The sequence below is a fragment of the Silene latifolia genome, chromosome Y (genome assembly GCF_048544455.1).
Source record: "Silene latifolia isolate original U9 population chromosome Y, ASM4854445v1, whole genome shotgun sequence".
Taxonomy (NCBI): domain Eukaryota; kingdom Viridiplantae; phylum Streptophyta; class Magnoliopsida; order Caryophyllales; family Caryophyllaceae; genus Silene; species Silene latifolia.
In genome coordinates, this window is record NC_133538.1 from 220,402,066 (window position 1) to 220,421,956 (window position 19,891).

Sequence of the window (19,891 nt, forward strand, 5' to 3'; positions counted from 1 at the left end):
CTTAAGCTTTTGATCAATGAAAATCAGAACATTATTTACCTTTGTTGTTCATCAATTTTTCTGATCAATAGTTTACATTTCAACACAAAACTACAATTCAACATGGTATCTTCGTCACTAGATCCTGATTAGATGCTTAATTCATCTACCTTTTTCACAATTTTTCATCAAATTCGCTTGTTTACAGTTTTGTTTCCATCATTCTTCTATTAATTCGCCTAAATTTCTGCATTTTAATCAACATTGAGCTTCCACTGATTTTTCTCTGTCAACAATGGCGCCAACTACATCTTCGTCTCTTTACAAGGATCCGCTTCATCTTACTAGTGGTGATCAAAGTCTTTTGCAGTTACTTCCGCAAGTTTTCACTGGTAAAGGTTTTCTGCATTGGTCACGTAATTTGCGCATTGCCTTGATTTCCAAGAATAAGCTTGGTTTTGTTAATGGTACTTTTCCTCAACCACCTGACACTGGTGCTCGTCATCATGATTGGATTCGTACTGATTATACTGTTATCCGCTGGATTCAGTTCTCTTTAGCTGAAGACATTGCTAAGATTTCTCCTATGTTACTTCCAGTAAGCAGTTATGGGAGGAGTTGAATGAGCGTTTCAATCAGTCAAATGCTCCTCTTCTTTATCAGCTACGTCATGATGTTGCTCAGATTAAGCAGGTTGATCTTTCTGTAGCAGAATACTACGCAAAGCTTCGCTCAGGGTGGGAGGACATCAGGTCTCTAGATCCCCTGCCTGAATGTGATTGTGGTGCCATATCCACATGTACATGCAATATCCTCAAGAAGATTGTTCAGAGAGAAAACACACATCACATTCTGGATTTTCTTATGGGATTACATAAGAAGTATGATTCAATTCGCAATCAAATTCTTGCACTTGATCCTCTTCCTAATATTAATCAAGTGTATGCCAAAATACATCAAGCTGAAGTACAGCTCAGTATTACATCTGCTGCTGATATTGTCATGAATACTGATAGCATTGCTTTGGCTTCTAATCAGGCTTATGCTAAGAATGTTTGGCGGTGTGACAATAAGAAAGTCAGGTATGATAAATCAGATGACCAACCTGAAGTTCCTGACAAGCCATTCTATTACTCCACACGCTGCAAGAAGCACGGTCACACCTTGAATTATTGCTGGGTCCATAAGCGAGAGCGGGCTAAGAAAAATGCTACTCAACAGCAGACTGTTCCAACAAATCCTGGTCTAGGGACAAAGTTTGCAGGGAATGTTGAGGAAGTACCCGGGTATGAGCTTGACACTCCTTTGGATGATCAGGCACCTCCAGTGATCAATGCTGCTCTTGTTCAAGTTATTGCTAAGGAAGTTTTCAAGCTCCAATGTCAGAACACTGCTAGTACCAGTGCTTCTTCTCCTGCTTCAGGTACTCTTCTTGCTGCTAGTGCACATGTTCAACATAATACCTTAGTAGATACTACTTGGATCATTGATTCTGGTGCCTCTGACCATATGACATACAAGCTGTCCAATTTGCATCATGTTCAGCACCTAGTTAAACCTTTGACAGTCACTTTACCTGATGGACAGGTTAAAACTGTTCAATGCATTGGTGATGTTCAGCTATCTGATAAACTGATCTTGCATAATGTGCTCTACCTTCCTGATTTTAGGCACAATTTGCTTTCACTAAGAAAATTGTTGGACACACCTAGTCTATGTGCTAACTTTCATCCACATGAATGTTTTATTCAGGACCGTATCACTAAAGAGATTCTTTGCTCAGGCCTGAAGTTTGCTGGCGTTTATCATCTTCATAGCATACCTAAGACTCCTAAGAATAAGTGTATTTCTTCATTATCTAGCAATGTTCTTCTGTCTAATCATGTGACCTCTAATGATGTGTATCTACTTCATGCCAGACTTGGACATAGTGCTTTATTTACTATGCGACATGTAAAGTTGTTTGAATAATACAAATTTTAATCTCAATAATTTTCATTGTGACACATGTTTGATGGCCAAACATCATAAGAGTCCTTTTCCTCTTAGTAATTCTGTCACCCATGCTCCTTTTTACCTCATTCATGTTGATTTATGGGGTGGGTATAGGGTGTTGGCATTGAATGGTGCCTCTTATTTTTTGACCATAGTCGATGACTATAGCAGAGTCACTTGGACTATGTTACTTAAGCATAAAGATTTAGTCTGTCAAACTATGAGCCATTTCATAGCTTATGTCAAGACACAGTTCAATACTACCATAAAAGTTCTTAGATAAGATAATGGTACTAAAATCCTTCAACAAGGATGTGCCAAGCTCTTTGCTGATCATGGGATTATACATCAGACCTCCATCCCTGGGAACCCACAGCAGGGCGGGTTGAGAAGAAGCGTAGGCACCTTTTGGAGGTGGCTAGGGCTCTTAGACATCAGTCTGGGTTACCCAAGAAGTTCTGGGGAGACATGATTCTAGCAGCTACTCATATCATCAATCTTTTGCCTACTTTTGTACTTCAGTGGCATACCCCTCATGAATGTCTTTTTGGTACCCCTGCTGACTATACCCATTTCAAGGTAATTGGTTGTCTCTGCTATGCTGCTAGACATGATGGGGATAAATTTGAGGATAGAGCTACCAGATGTATCTTTCTTGGTTATCCCATGGGCAAGAAAGGGTATAGATTGTATACCTTGGATAGTCATAAGGTGATTTACAGTAGGGATGTTGTTTTTAGAGAAGTATTTTTCCTTATCTACAAACTAACACCTTGCATCAAAGACAAATCCATTTTCCTAATCTTCAAAATTTGTCCAATTTGGAACCTGATCCAACTACCACTGGCCATACTTCTGATAACAATACAAATCAAATTCATACAAATCCTACTACAGATACTAACACTGGTAATAATACTAGTCCACATATTAATTCAGACAGTGCTTCAATTTCTGACACTGCCACCATAAGAAAATCAACCATAGCAAGACAATTGTCTACAAGGTTGAATGATTTTGTGTGCAAAGACTTGCCTCCATCAATCACATCACCTACTGCTTTTACTGTTACTCTTAATTTGGCTGGATACTCTCAGCACTACCAGATAGCTTGCTGTAATGTGTTTCAACATTATGAACCCTCTATATATCATCAGGCCAAAGACAGTCCTTACTGACAGGATGCAATGAACAAAGAAATTACTGCTTTGGAACAGAATCAAACTTGTGAACTGACTTCCTTGCCATCTGGTAAAAGGGCTATAGGTGCTAAGTGGGTTTATAAGATCAAGTTTAATCCAGATGGGTCTATTGAACGGTACAAAACTAGATTGGTAGCTAAAGGTTATAGCCAGATTGAGGGCAAGGATTATAAGCACACATTTAGTCCAGTGGCTAAGTTCACTACTGTTAGATGCATCATTGTTATTGCTGCTGCCAGAGCCTGGCCATTGCATCAGCTTGACATCAATAACGCCTTCCTCCATGGTTTCTTAGAGGAAGAAGTTTACATGAAGAAACCTGGGGGTTATACTAAAGGTCATCCAGATGATGTTTGCTTGTTAAAAAGATCTTTGTATGGTCTTAAACAAGCTTCACGACAGTGGAATGTTGAACTGTCAAAATTTCTCCTAAAACATGGCTATATTCAAGCCAAATCTGACTATTCTATGTTCACCAAGGGGCAGTCTATTGAATCCTTTGTGGTCATCATTGTTTATGTGGACGACCTATTAATCATAGGAAGTGATCAGCTAGAGATTCAAGCCATTAAAGATTTGCTTCACCAGGCCTTTACAATCAAAGATTTAGGTCAGCTAAGGTATTTCCTTGGAATTGAGGTTGCCAGATCTGAATCAGGCATCTTATTAAACCAGAGAAAGTATATAGTTGACATTCTTAAGGATTCTGACATGATGAATGCTAAGACTGCTAAGTTTCCTCTTCCTACTGGTCTCAAGCTCTCAGTAAATGAAGGGCAATTGCTTGAGAAACCAGAGTTTTATCGTAGGCTGATAGGCAGACTGTTGTACCTTACTTTGACCAGGCCTGACATCAGCTATAGTGTCCAACAACTGAGTCAGTTTCTGGGTACACCACGCCAGCCACATCTCAATGCAGCTTTGCATCTTATTCGTTATTTGAAAGGCACAATACATTTTGGCTTGTTTTATTCAGCACAAAATGATCTAACCCTGCATAGTTATTGTGATGCTGATTGGGGATCTTGTGTCTATACTGGAAGGTCTCTCACAGGGTATTGTGTTTTCTTGGGCAAATCTCTCATCTCATGGAAAACTAAAAAACAAGCAACTGTAAGTAAATCTTCAGCAGAATCTGAGTACAGAAGCATGAGTCAGACTGCCAATGAAATTGTTTGGATTAATGAACTTCTCAAGGAGTTGCTTATACAGGTTCCCACGCCTATTACTTTGTACTGTGATAACAAGTTAGCTCAACAAATTGCTGAAAATCCAGTATTTCATGAGAGGACTAAACACATCAGATTGGATTGTCATTACATTCGAGAACAAATTACATCCGGTTTACTCAAAACATCCTATGTGTCAACTTCACAGCAGTTGGCTGATGTGCTTACAAAAGCTCTTAGAGAACTTCAGCATCATTATCTCATTACCAAGTTGGGTCTTGTGGACGCTCCACCTGATTCCAACTTGAAGGGGGGGGGGTGTTGAGAATACTGTGTTTGTTCTTAGTTGGATCAGTTGAGCTTCATGCTTCAGAAGGTTCTGGATATCTGCTCCACATCAGCTCTGACTAAGCATTGGGAGTCTGTTATCATAACCGACTGGAATTAGTTTGTTACAAAGTTTGTTACAGATATTTCCTTACATAGAGTTTGTTACAGATATTTTTACACATTCATATTTGTATATAAATAGCATATTGTACAACATTGTAACTTAAGCTTTTGATCAATGAAAATCAGAACATTATTTACCTTTGTTGTTCATCAATTTTTCTGATCAATAGTTTACATTTCATCACAAAACTACAATTCAACAGAAAACAAACCTAGTCAATAGCCCTAGCCGAAAACAATCTCAACAAATAACCATACGAGAACCGCAGATAGAAGCCTTCAAGAAACAAGGAATAAACTAAAGACGTAGATTAGACGGAGGCTCTCATAGGTAAACCCTAGAGAGAGGAATCATAATCAGTACTCGAAACGGACAGTGTTTGAAAGAGTTATTCTTGATTGCTAGTTCTTATGCCTGATCTTATGTCATTGAAAACATTGCATTTATGTTTATGTTGATCTATGTGATGAAGAGTTACTTTTAGTGAGCGTGGACATCTGACCCCCTTGGTCCTTTCTTTATTTTTCTGCAGATTTTCGTAGATGGCCTCCATACCGTGGTTTCTTTCTCAAATCCTAAATTAATGCCTGTTAGCTCAACATAAACGGGTATCTTTGATTTCATTTTTACATTCAATGATGGAGTTTTGCTCTTTTTTTTTTTGTTTTTTTTTTTTTTTTTTGTGGTGTGTGGACGAGTTCGTGAAAAAGTGTATGTAGACTTAATGTGTACTGAAGCATGATATATTGCCATTCTTCTAGATTTTATACGATCCTGTGTGTTCATTGGAACTGTAAAACTGTTGCTGCTCTTTCAGGTTTTTTTTGACAGTATTGCCAATAGAGTGAATGGGGTTTGATAATTTGTACTTCGTATTGGATTTTCGAGTTTTGTTTTCTGGAACTTAAATCTGCAATGTTTGTCTTTCCTGTCAACATTCACGTTGCTTTACTGTTATTGCATTTTCAATTTCATTTCAAATCTCAGAGACCATTACTCATCTTTTCCATTTTATTAGCTTTTCTTAAATTCACCCAAACTAGAAAGTAGGACAATATAAATAAGATGGAGGAAGTATTTCATAGTTTGTGTAGTTTGAACTATGGACTTGTTTTTTGTTTTAGATAAAATCCAAATTAGTTCGCAGGTCGTGTCCTAGTTTTATATTTTTCTTGATCCGAATACAACCCTTTTTCTTTTAAAAGAAAAACAGATGAAGTCACTGAATTGGACAATAGTCAAATCTTGATTTTTTTACAACAGGCTCAATTCAATGGTTTCCAATATTATTTTAATTTTGTTATAATCAACTTAGGTATGACTTGACTATATACGACTATATGAGTACTTGTGAAGAAAACTACCAATATATTCTCATATTTGAGTAAAAGAGGAGAGAAATTACCACTTTATAAGGCAATGGACTACTCCCTTTATTGCCAATTGGCTTTAGAGTAGAATCTCATTAACCTTATGAAGCGGACTCTCTCTCCTCCATTTGGGTGCGGCCCAGGCCCGTTGCATGATTTAACATGGTATCAGAGCCCACGGTTATTATCCTGGGTATGATGAATTAACTGAGCCTATTATTCGCAACCGTTGAAAATAACACGGTGTGCTTTGACGGCTGGAAGAGAGGCCTAATTGCCCCCGGACCGATTTAAATGAGCCTCACATGTGAGAGGGGAGTGTGAAGAAAACCACCAATATATTCCCACATGTGAGTGTCCCACATTGATAGAAGAGGAGAGGAGTTACCACTTTATAAGGCAGTGGGCTACTCCCTCTATTGCCAATTAGTTTTGAAGTGGAACCTCCTTGACCTTATGAAACGGACTCTCTCTCCTCTATTTAAGTGCGATCCAGGCCCGTTGCATGATTTAACAGTAATTTAACATAGAATTAAAGTTCAAGACATTGACGTTGATTTGATGAATTAAAACTAGGTCATTTAGAGTAATAGCAATAGAAGAATTTTATGTTTAATTCTTCTTATGTCGTATCATATTTTATTAGTGCCAATGTTTAGGAACTTTTGTCCACAATTGATGACATTTGTATGGAGTTCTTAAATAAAAAATAAAAAATAAGTAATTGGTCTTCCACATTTTTCAAAGTATGTTTATTGGTTCTCAAATTCACATGTATGAACAACCAAGTTCTTATTTTTGGACTCAATTCTTAAAATTAAAAACAACTTTTTACTTGCAATAGAAGAACTTTTTATTTTGGGTTCTTAGTGATCACCCCAAGACTAAGAACCATTATTGCTATTGCCAGGGCCGGTTGGATGAGTGTACAACCCGCGCGGTCGAACAGGGCCCCCAACTTAAGGGGGCCCAATCTAGTCTGATATCTTATTATATATATACATAATAGCATCTGTTTCAAGAAGTTCTTGTTGTCTCAGTGGTAATTGGGTGGTACTTTGGACGTGGGGATATGAGTTCGATTCATAGTGACTGCCTTTTTTTACTTAAATTTTGCACATTTAAAATTAAGAAAAAGTACAGCAACTAGGAATTGAACCTGGGGCGGGTGTTTGTGACAATGCTAATATTAACCATTATGGCATTTTCAAGCACATGTTATACTAAAGAACCAATAATATCTATATCTGTTCGTGGAAAAGTATTTGTTATTTATTAAGTAAATATATACTCTCTCCTATTCACCATTTTCTTCCCTATTTCCTTAAACGGATTATTCAGGTTTTCTTCCCTATTTCCTTATTTGGACATATAATGTTCATAAATTGACAAAACTACCCCTCCTCACTTACACTCCCAAAAAAAAAACTCGTCCCTTTTCCTCTCCAACCACCACCACAACACCATCGCCTACCCACCACTAACGCCAACCAACCCTCACGTCGCCACAACGACCACACCGCCACCAATGCCTACGCTCCACCACCACAACACCATCACCTACCACCACAATAGGCACCACCGCCTACCACCAGGCACCAACACCACTGCCATCACCGCCTACCCACCACCAACCAAAGCCTACCACCTTCTTCCTCTCCACCACCCGACCACCGCCCTCCTCTCCTCAGCCGTCCTCCTTTCTTTCTTTTTATTTTTTTCTTCAGATCTGCAATGCCGCCTCCCTCCACTACTCTCATCTCCTCTGTCGTCCTCCTTTTATTTTTTTCTTCAGATCTGCACTACCGCCTCCCTCTTCTCCTCTGCCACGACCGCCACAACCTCAACCGTCCTCACCCACCACGGTTCATCCTCCTTTCTTTTCTTTTCTTTTTCTCCCTTCAGATCTGCCGCCCCTCTCTCCTTCCTATGCCGCCTACCTCTATCTGTATCTGCCGCCTTCCTCTTCTACCGCGGTTGTTGGGTGTGGTTGTTAGTGTCGTGGGGTGGGGGTCGTGGTGGAGGTGGTGATAGAAGTGAGGGTGAGTTTTTTCTCATAATCACAAATAGGGGTTGGATTATATGGGGGTAATTAGGTAATTTTTGGGTTTTCTTAATTCCTCCCCTCAAACCAAAGGGGAAGAAAAAGAAGAATAGGAGGGAGTATTATTAACTTAAGCCGCACCGTTGATTAAAGGCCTACATTTAAGATGTTGTATAGGGCCCCCAAATTGTCAGGGATGGCCCTGGCTATTGCTCTTAGTCCACTATAGTAGTGCCTCTATTTAGCGTAATTAGTTGTCAATTAAGTGCCCTATTTGTATAGCTTTGTATAGGCCGTTAGTTGTCCCTTTAGTCTTTATTTTATGAAATTGCAACATTTTATTAAAAGTACACGTCACATCTCACATATATTCAATCGATGTTTCAATCCCATAAAATAGGAGGGAGTATGATGCCTCAAAAGTCAAAACAAGCCTAGAATATGAAAAATAACCACATTAGTGTCATTTTTGTGGAATTTCGATAATCCCCTATCTATAAAAGCTCAAGCCTTTCTAAGCTTCCTATTGGCTGCAGCATTTTTGGGAAAATTATACCCATGTTCAAGCCTATATGTTTAATTCCCCTGTCTCCTCATTAGGTAATTAATTCTTCTCTCTCCTCTATTACCACGTTTGTAGATTTATTTTAGGGAAACTATATTTACCCAAACTATATAGTATACAAATGATATGATAATGATATATGATTACGTCACCAAAAAAATAAAATTAAATACAGTCTACATACAAAAATTACATATGCAGAAAACCTTTTTAATATTGAACTTAATTACAGCCAATATTGAAATTAACTACAGTCCATCAATAAATTACACATTCAAAATTATAAATTACAGTCCACTATTACATACCCAAAATTGATATTTTAGCAACCAAATAACCAAACTAAATAACCAAACTAAATATAAAATTACAGTCCAAAAACAAAAATTACATATCCAAAAACCGAATATGAAAATTATTTACAGTCCAAATAAAATAAATTACATACCCAAATAGTCCAAAAAAAATATAAATAACCAATCAATATGTAAATTACAAATACAATCTCTCAGATTGGTGTATAAAACCACTGACCATTCATCATCGAGATTTGATGAACTAGGTAACGTTAACTAAAGGCCGCCTTAACCACCGACAATGGGGTGGCACAATAGTTAAGCTGCCAATAGCCATCATTAACAAAAAAAAATGTACCTTTATAGTTGAAATAACTCAACGAACTATTCTTCCATTTCCGGAACTCTGATAACGTTAGCTGTAAAAGAAACAATAAATTACGTTATCTCAATCAAATTTAATATTTGTTTTTATTTTTTAATTCATATCAAAGTATGGACGAATTAAACGAAATAAAATCTAATTAAACATTGTAACATAGTTCAATTTTCATAGTCCAAGTTAATAAAATTGATACTATTATTCTTGAAATTTAAAGGTTATTTTTAAATTTTAATTCATATCATAGTATAGACGAATTAAACGATATACAATTTAATTAAACATTGTAAGCCTCAGTTCAATTTTCATAGTCAAGTTAATAAAATTGTTACTAATTAAACATTGTAACCCACTAACAATTAAATATAACAATAATCAACCCCACTAAAATGTATGCTGAAAAAAAGGGACATTTCAGTCAAAAAAGAAAGTTATGAAATAAATAAATGTAAATAAAACAATAATTACTCCACTAACAACAATACATGCTGAAAAAGAGGCACATTTCACTAAAACAAAACTTGAGTTATGCAAAAAATCAGCCTACTAACTACATAAACAACGAGAAACAACACTAAATAACTTACAGTTATAAATAATAACCAGCCATTTTACAACTCACAACAATACCAACAATGCAAGAGCCACAACAAATAAGTGTATCAAAATTGATAAGAGGAACAACAGGAGTGTATATGAAAGTAAGGGTAGTGCGAAAATGGAAAAAAGAAGACTTTAGGAAAGCCTTTGTTGGAGAAGATTTTTCATTAGAACTAATATTGGTGGATGAAGAGGTAAGAAAGTTTACTTTAGTTTACTAAATGACCCATATATTTTTTTCCATAGAAATTTTACTAATAAAGTATGCAACAAAATTATCCATTGTAGGGACATGTTATTCAAGCCACAGTAGGTAAAGCTCTTATACAAAGTTTTGAAGACAAAATAATCGAGGGTTACACTTACAAAATTGGTAGATTTCAAACATTCCAAAACAGAGGCTACGATATTGCTACTGCCCATAAATGTCGTTTGAGGTTTGGATCCACAACAACAATCGAAAGAATTCAAGCATTAATACCCAAAAGTGCTTTCAAGTTTGTGTCTTTTCAAGATATAATTGACAACAACTTGGATGGAAGAATGCTAATAGGTACTCTACTACATTTGTAACAATTATTTACCAATTATTTTCAAATTTGTATCAATAATTAACAAAATTGTTTTATCTTTTTTAGATGTGATAGCTGAAGTGGATGCATATGACATGGTTTCAAACGTTGACAACTTAGAGAGAACATATTTGGTGTTGGAAGATCTAAAGTAATATTTCTACTTCAAAAAAATATATGCAAGCATTATATTACTTATCAAGCATACCTTAACTAATAGAAATTTTTGTAGTGGGGACAAATTACGCTTTTGGCTATGGGGACAATATGTCGAAGATGCAAAAAGAATATCATCTGAAATCAAATACAAGAAAGAAAAACCAATTGTGGTTTTGCAGTGTGTGCTAAGGGTACCCCATGAAGGTGAAATCAAATTATCGACAACGGACAATGCCTCAAAGATATTGATCAATCCTAACATTCCACAAGTCCACGAGTTTAGGGCAAGGTAATTCAAGTCTTTATACTAAGGAACAATTGTCCAAAATACCATGTACAACATTAATTCTTATTGATATTAAAACTGTTAAAACTAATATGCAGAAACGCAAACAAGCCACCAAGGACAAGAGGCATAGTTCACATCAAGACAAAGGACATACTTGCTGGAAACATAAAGACTATTGATGAACTTAAGAATATTGAAAAGGTAAGCTTCTTAATTTTAGACAAACCCATAAAGTACGTAAGTACAACATTTAAAGTTTATTTCAACTTTGTCGAAATTTCAGGCTGGAACTTATGTGATAGTGGCTTACATCACTAAAATTGATAAAACATTCAAATGGTATTACAATGGATGCAAAGTATGCACATGTAATGCTGGAAAAAAGGCTGATGGACTATGGTATTGCTCACAAGAAGAATGTGTTGCACATGAAATTGGAAACCACTATAGATTAACAAGGTGAGCAAACATTAGTATGTTGTAGTTTGTAAAAATTTCGTAAAAATAAATGTTAAAAGAGTGATAACGGGAATAAAGCAGATTCCAAGCAAAATTCTACATTGAAGATGCATATGGAGGAAAAGCTTTCATAAAGATGTTTGACAAATTGATCAAAATGAAGGTTAACAAAAGTGTTATGCAATGCATTGAGAAATTGAAGGAGGTTAGTACTAAAGAAAGTGGTTCAATATTGCACACCATCTAACAATCAAAACAAAAAATAATAAACGAGCACCATAATTTTTTTGGTTTTGAAATGACCACGGAATTCCAGCAGAAATCAATGAGTTTCAACATAAGGAATATGTCTTCAAGGTGGAAGTAGATAATAGATTCAACTTACAGTTAAATTCCAAGTGCTACAATGTTATTGATTTCTCGGATAATGAAAACCATATAAAGCATTGGAAGTCAGAGTACAAGAAGATACAAGTAAGGAAATACTATATATACATTGAGTTGACTAAATGGTTTATCTTTCTTTTTTTGAATACTAACTAATTTGATTTTTTCTAATCAGGATATAACCTCCATTATCGATATGCCAGCAATTTCAGCAAAAACAACAGTGGTAAGGTTGTAATATTAAGGAATAAAAGTAATTTAACATTTTGAAACTAATAAATTTTAAAAAAAAAATGGGCAGGAAAACTTAACTGCCGGTAGTGGCAGCTCATCAAGCAGCGGAACTGTTCCAGTGAAGAAAAAGTATGCAGATATAAACATTGGAGAAGAAACAACAGCAGTGAGCAATGCTGGAAATAAGGATTCTGCATCAAAAAAGATGAAATCGATCAAAATAGAGAAAGAATGAAGCTTAAAGTCAACTTTAGTTTTTTATTCCCTAAGTCTGTGTAGTTAGACAGACACAAATGCAATTGAAGTAAAACATTTATCCTTATTTTAGCAAGTTGTTGTAGTGATTATTCAAACATCAAAGTAGATGGTTTAATGTCTCTCATGTTGTAAGTTTATCAATTAGAGTAAATCAAATTTCAGCTACAAATTTGTCAATTTTAATTTATTGTTAAATATGACATACCAATGCAATGAAAACATCAAAAGACTAACTTATACAAAACAAAGCAGCCACATACACTACCAATTTCAACAGTATTTTAATATTCTTTAATTTTAAAATTATAATTTACTTAAAAAATATTATTTAAAAACAAAAAAATCATTCGTAATTAAAAAATCTGGAAAAAAATTTTATATTTACTGTTTACACAAAAAAGACAACAATATAATAGTATAACATAACTTCAATAATATTTTAATATTCTTTAATTTAAAATAATTATTAAATTATTTTATACTTATTGTTTCCACAATCAAATTAAAACGATTGAAAAAAAAACAATATAATTATTAAATAAAACTAAAAATAATGGGAAATACTACGTCCATAAACTATCCCACTAAACACTTCCTCCACTACCACCCACAAAATACTCAAACTATTAAGTTATTAACTCACATAATAATAATAATAAATTTTATTAATCCTTAATTTATTTTAATAAACAATTATGAAACAAACCAGATTTTCAGGATAAAAATAAGGAAATTAATTTATTAAACTATTAAAACCATAACTACAATTTAGTCATCCTACACTACCCATTTCTTTTTATTCCACCACCCACTACTACATAACCATTTAAGAAATTAATTATTAAATAAAAATTAAAATAATTGGACTAAATAATAGGAAACACTACCTCCATAAGCTATCCCACTAAACACTTCCTCCACTACCACCCACATAATGCTGAAACTATTAAGTAGTAACACCTATAAATACCATAAATAAACTAAAATTTTACATTCACAAAATCCAATCCTTAATACACAAAATCCAAGGGTAAAAAATCAGAATATAGAAATTGCAAACATGTTAGAAAAATCAACAAAAAGACTAATTTGCGATATGCGAGCGGGAATTTGCCATTCCTATATTGAAGCAAGGGTGGTACATCTATGGAAAATAGAAAACTTCAACAATCCAGGAAAGGAAGATTACCATAGCATTGAAATGATTTTGGTTGATGAAAATGTAAGTAACTACGTCAAATAATATATTATTTCAACAACTTTTTATTATTGCATATTTTATTATTAAGTGTTACATAAATTTATTATTTTAACAACTCTTTATTATTGCATATTTTATTATTAAGTGTTACATAAATATGTGTTATAGAGAGGTGTTATTCAAGCAACTATTGGGAAATGTTTAGTTAAGAGGTTTGAAGACGTTATCAAGGACGGTCACTCCTACAAAATTACAAAATTCCAATCCGTAAGCAACTTAGGAGATAACATAGCTGTACCACATACATGTCGACTACGATTTTCATATTCAACAACAGTGGAGGAGATAGAAATTGAATCAATGCCTACTTATGGATTCAAGTTTGTTAGTTTCAAGGATGTCATTGAAAACAATTTGGATGGACGAGATCTAATAGGTAACTACTTTTAAATATTTAGTCTTATTAAATACGCTTTAACATTTTAAAGAACCTTAAATTTAGTTACTTTAATTGTTACCTTTCGTCTAAATAGATGTTATTGGCAACGTGGTTGAATGCAATGAAATTATGTAAAAAAGTGACTTCAACAAAACAAAGGTTGATATTGCAGATCCAAGGTAAGTTATACCTTTAAAAATATAAGATTAAATGTGAAAATCGTCAATACATACAATCTGACAAACAAAATTATTGCTACAAATTTACAGCCAAGAACAACTACCATTGTGGCTATGGGGGCCTTATGTTGTGGAAGCAAGTAAAATGGCAAGGTCAAATTACTTCTTAGTAGAAACACCAATTGTTGCTTTGCAATGTGTGCAAAGGATTGTCACAAGAGGTCTGTTGGTCTTTTTAAAATGATTTAAAGTTCTCTACATGCACACTACTAACACTTTCTCTAATCTATAAATATTATCTACATATTTTGTTAAAACATGCAGACGGAGAAATAACATTAGCTACAAAGACAAATACTTCCAAGATCTATATAAATCCAAATATTGAAGAAGTTGAAAAATTTAGAGCAAGGTTAATATAATTACTTTTTTAATTTATGGTTTAACATTCTAATTATAGATTAAAATTCCCACCGTATGATATTTAATTTAAAAACACAGCATATCAAAGAAATCAGCCAGCAAAGGTATTGTTACAGCAGAAAACAGTAGCATACTAAGGGGCATATGCAAACCACTCGGTGATATCCTAAGAGATTGGAAGGTAAAAATATCCTATTTATTACTATTGCCAACTTTTTAATTCATGATTTCCATATTTTATTGGCTAGAATTAGCAACTTCTAAATTCATGATCTATGTATTTTATAGGCGGGAAAATTCATTACTACCGCATACATAACCGAAATTGATGAAAGCTACAAGTGGCTGAAAAATGTATGCAAGAATTGTTCATCGTGGGTTGGCATGAAAGAAGATGGCAAATGGTATTGCTCAAAAGAATATTGCATTGCATATGAAAATGGAAACTATCATAGGGAGACAAGGTATGCTAACATTGTATTTTAATCCCTTTAAAATTATGTACAAAAATCTAAATCAAATTTACATTTACCATGTCCAGATTTAAGGTGAGATACTTTATTGAAGATGCTAAAAAAAATCATGCACAAATTTTAATGGGTGATGAGCTAATAAAGAGAAGAGTCAACAAGACACCTTTGCAATGTAAGGAATCTCAAAAAAAGGTATGTGTTAAAACTCATTTATCATTAAAACAGTAGCAAATGATATTCATAATATACTAAATATGATTATTTGTTAATATAGATTGGAGACAAGCATGGGGTTCCAAATGAATTGACTTACCCCTTCCTAGGGAGGGAGTTTGTGCTAAAACTTGAGGTTCACCGAAGATATAACTTGGAACAAAACTCAACATGCTACAAGGGTGTTGATTTTACCGACAACAAGGATGTAATAGATGAATGGAACTACCAAAACAATACTCTACAGGTACTATATGCAAACAATTACAAATTCGTGTAATACAAAACTTTTCATTTTTCATTAAATAACTATAAAATGGTCTTATGAAACAGGAAATAAATGACAGCATAGATAATGCACCTGCACAAGTGATAATAGATGAGAAAAAAGCTGAAGAAATACAACAAAGGAAACGCAATGAGCGAGACGCTCGCATATCAGCCACAACAAGGAAACCAAAACAAGCAAAGATGAAGTTTAAGATACATATATAAGGGAAACAGATTGTGCGGATGTCATCGCTTTCAGATTGAAGTCCTTAGAAAAAGATTAGAGGAATTAGTCCAATTTGAGTATTTTGATATTTTTCACTCTTAGATTTCATTTACTTTCAGCATTGTTTCAATTCTATTCCTTAAGCATTTTAATTCATTTCAATACTTATGTATTTCACTTCAGTACTTTGCAAACATTAATCATTGTATTTCATTTCAAATTAATTTACAGCAATTAAATTCTCATTTTATTATGTTTGCTCCATTAAGCTATTTAATTCTACTTAAAATAAGAAGCTGAAAAAACATGGTTAAGTGGGACAAACAGGCAATGATTGATTAAAATTCAAATAATAAGCTTAAGAGACTTAGTTGGCTCGCAAACAGACAATGACTTATTAAAATCGTGATAATTACTAACGAAAATTAATTTTAGTTAAACTAAAGTGACATAAGTTGAATTAAAATTAAACGACTAATGAATTTATTTATTACTAATTATAATAACCGAGGGATGAATTTATTTAATAATACCAACACCTCCAAATAAATATATTACATAATGTTAACTCATGTAACTGATTTATTTAAATACATTTAATTATAAAAAATAATAAAAATAATACTTTAATCTTTTATAATACTCGCACCTTGAAAAAAAATATAATACATATCAAGTGACTGATGAATTTATTTATTACTAATTTTATTAACGACAGTTGTCTAAATTGTTTATCTTTGATAATACTCACACCTTATGTCACCAATTAAAAGTAAGAAAACAAATTTATAAACAAAGAAATTTGTAATATAATTAATTAATTATAACCCACTATCTTTTTAGCACATGATACAACACCATTACTCTACAAATAAGGCACTACCAAGTAACTATACTACGTTCTTTTTGTTTAAATTAAAAATCATTTCTTTTAACAGCCAACTATTTTTTTAAAAGATAATTAATAGAAAATAATAGTATAACAATTAATTAATGACACCCCCACATTCTATTCAGCACACAACACAACACCATGTTCCTAAAAATAAGGCACTACTATGTAACTACCATAGTTAGGTAACTGCCAACAAAAAATATAAATAAGCCTATCAGATCACATAGAAAAATATTTCTAGAAAATAAAATTTAAAGGTTTGTTAACAAAAAAATTATTCATGGAAAGAGGAAGTTGTTCCAAATGGGAAATAGATCAAGTGAACGCAATACACGTAAGTGATTAATGGTTATGTCTACTAATCCATAATTCAATTATTTTGAATAGATTAAATATTATGGTATGATGTTTACTGAAATATTTGATTCTGCAACATTGTTTACTTAATTAATTATTTTGAGCACTATTCACGTTTCCATTGTTTTATATAAATGCACAACAATATGAACAGAAACTCCACATAATAAATTCAAAATCTTTGAGTAGAGATACTTAGCTTTTTTGGTCAAAATCTTCACATAATAAATTCAAATTCTTTGAATAATCCGCATTTAATCAGCTGATAAATATCCAAAGTGAAATTCCATGGTCGAACAAAACCCTACAAAAACACAACAACAATAATAGGATGTTAAATCATATTACAGTGAATAGATAGACAAAGAAAAATAAACATAATGAAATAAATGAAACTCGGGTTTGGGTCAGGGTTGAAACCGGGTTCGGGTTCAGGTTTGACTTTGCTTTATGGTCAAAGCCAGGTTCGGGTCATGGTCAAAGCCGGGTTCGGGTCATGGTCAAAGCCGGGTTCGGGTCATGGTCAAAGCCGGGTTCGGGTCATGGTCAAAGCCGGATTCGGGTCTTGGTCAAAGCCGGGTTCGGGTCATGGTCAAAGCCGGGTTCGGGTCATGGTCAAAGACGGGTTCGGGTCACGGTCAAAGCCGTATTCGGGTCACGGTCAAAGCCGGATTCGGGTTTGAGATTGACTTTGGGTTCGGGTTTAGGGTTGATTTTCTGGGTTGAAGTATGAAGGATTGAATTTGAATGATGAATTTCTGGGTTTGATATCCAGAAATTCATCCTCAAACCCAGAAACAAAACTTCAAAGTCAGAAATTAAACTACAATCCCAGAAAATTCATCCACAAAACCGAAAAAGATAGACCCTTTATGACGAAAATAGAGAAAAAAACAACATGCAAATTAATGTATGGATTTAAAAATCAAGAAATACCCAGAAATTTTTTGATTGCTTTAATTACAAATACAACTCATTCATCAAATATAAGGAATTTAAATTGTTGCTAAGAAAAAAATCACAAAAAACATAAATTATTCATATTCAAAACAGATCTATGAAAACATGATTCATAAATATGAACAAACCAACAAAAAAATAGAGAAGAAAAATACCATAAATCAAACCGTACCAAAGTAAGTCGCTCTAAAATTAACCCGATGAGTTTGAAGATCAGCGAATATAAACCTACGAACAACAGTATGACGATGTCAAAGACCATATAAAACTCGAAAATTATGAACACTTATGATATATCTTTCAAATTTTGATAAATGATGATGAAACGGTGGAAATATAGTGTATAATTTGATAAAATATGATTTTAATAGAATGAATTTCGCAGGAAATATAGTATAGAGAGATAAAAGGGGACGAGTTAGACGAAGTGTAGTGAGATAGAGAGGTGAGTGAGGGACGGCGTGAATGTTGGAGGAAAAATAGGGTTTGTGTAATAGGGAGAGGGTATTTATATTATAGGGTTTGTGTGGTTTGTGTAATAGGGACGGCGTGTACAAGGCGGCCCAATTGGACATGTTAGTACACCGGCCCAACACAAATAAAAAAAATTGACGGCCCAATTCATTAACATGCTTATGTCAAAATATAAGATATTTTGGTTATAATTTGGTCAAAAATCGTAATATATTGCTAATTATATACCTTTAAAAAATGACCTAATAAAGGCCCAAGACAGACCCCCGCATAGTCGTTCGAACGGCGACTAACAGAATCAAGGCACAAACCCGGCATATCCTTTTTTTTCAAAATAAAAAATCGTAATATATAGTTTATTATATTTCTTTTTATATCGCGTGAGATAATACCAGTATATATTATCTATTATTTTATACAAAGAAAAACTAATATTGTCCAATATGTTCCATCTTATTTTATATTAGGTGGAACAAGACGACAAGTAAGACGAGTGTCATCACCTGCCAACGTTCATGTTGTTCCTATGACAACCTTTAACACAAAGAGGTTCGTAAAAGACCGTGATTACAAATAAAATATTTATCATTCTGACAATACAAACTAAACCCTAAATCGTGTTTATATCATGACTACATAGGTAACGATACTCCACCAGATGTCCTTCAGCGATTAGTAAGATATTTATGTGACACATTTGGTGAATCTTATGATGATTTTAATCCTTCGATACCACAAACTGAGCAAGCACCCCGCAGTGAAGAAATTCATTCTTCTCAGTTGATCGATCAAGGTAAGTTTACTTAACCTTATTAGCAAATATATATAATTTTAATACGTACTATAAAAGATTTGATATTAAAAATAATAGTTATTGCGTATTTTATTTGAAAAAAAAATTATAATATATTTTTATTATAATAAGTATTCAGATATGCATATTAGTTTTAGTTGGTGTGTGTTTTGAATCGTAATCCGTTGTTTATAACGTAACAACATAGGTAACATTGGTGAATCAGATGCCGTCGAGCGATTAGTTTGTGGTAACAACATAGGTAACATTCGGTGAAACTTATGATGATTTTGATAATTCAATTCTTCAATATCAAGAATTACTCGGTCGACGTGAAATAAGCTCATTTCGGTCAAATGGAGAATGTTCCCGAGGCCGACCAAATCAATCGTCCCGTCTGATCAACGAAGGTTATTTAATTTAATGACATATCGGTGTATTACAAATTAATTTAAATAGTTATATGAAATTCTATTTAACGTTTTCATATTACGGTGACATTTATAAATTAGCTCTTGAAGGATACTGGGATATTGGAGACCCGGAATACGAGTGAAGGAAATGTGGAGCACAA

General features: G+C 33.8%; 3 protein-coding genes and 1 long non-coding RNA gene across 5 annotated transcripts; all 4 read left to right on the top strand.

Moving 5' to 3' along the window:
- Positions 1–274: 274 nt before the first annotated feature.
- On the top strand, positions 275–3,152 carry LOC141630097 (uncharacterized). The gene is made up of 4 exons (XM_074442973.1): positions 275–577; positions 664–1,909; positions 2,327–2,654; positions 2,759–3,152. The coding sequence occupies exons 1-4, from the start codon at positions 275–277 to the stop codon at positions 3,150–3,152; spliced, it is 2,271 nt and encodes a 756-aa protein (XP_074299074.1).
- Positions 3,153–10,066: 6,914 nt separating this feature from the next.
- On the top strand, positions 10,067–11,782 carry LOC141630098 (replication protein A 70 kDa DNA-binding subunit D-like). The gene is made up of 7 exons (XM_074442974.1): positions 10,067–10,250; positions 10,345–10,609; positions 10,695–10,779; positions 10,861–11,076; positions 11,172–11,277; positions 11,360–11,535; positions 11,617–11,782. The coding sequence occupies exons 1-7, from the start codon at positions 10,092–10,094 to the stop codon at positions 11,780–11,782; spliced, it is 1,173 nt and encodes a 390-aa protein (XP_074299075.1). The 5' UTR covers positions 10,067–10,091.
- A 55-nt stretch (positions 11,783–11,837) lies between these two features.
- On the top strand, positions 11,838–12,488 carry LOC141633510 (uncharacterized). Its single transcript, XR_012538305.1, has 3 exons — positions 11,838–12,009; positions 12,098–12,148; positions 12,224–12,488. It is a non-coding gene; the product is annotated as an uncharacterized LOC141633510 (long non-coding RNA).
- Positions 12,489–14,274: 1,786 nt separating this feature from the next.
- Positions 14,275–16,090, top strand: LOC141626794 (uncharacterized). Of its 2 annotated transcripts, XM_074440439.1 has the most exons (7): positions 14,275–14,454; positions 14,558–14,645; positions 14,735–14,837; positions 14,945–15,120; positions 15,198–15,321; positions 15,404–15,589; positions 15,676–16,090. In XM_074440439.1, the coding sequence occupies exons 1-7, from the start codon at positions 14,379–14,381 to the stop codon at positions 15,835–15,837; spliced, it is 915 nt and encodes a 304-aa protein (XP_074296540.1). In that variant the 5' UTR covers positions 14,275–14,378; the 3' UTR covers positions 15,838–16,090. The 2 variants fall into 2 exon arrangements, with proteins under 2 accessions (XP_074296540.1, XP_074296541.1); XM_074440440.1 differs by lacking the exon at positions 14,558–14,645 and having other exon boundaries at positions 14,280–14,454.
- Positions 16,091–19,891: the final 3,801 nt, after the last annotated feature.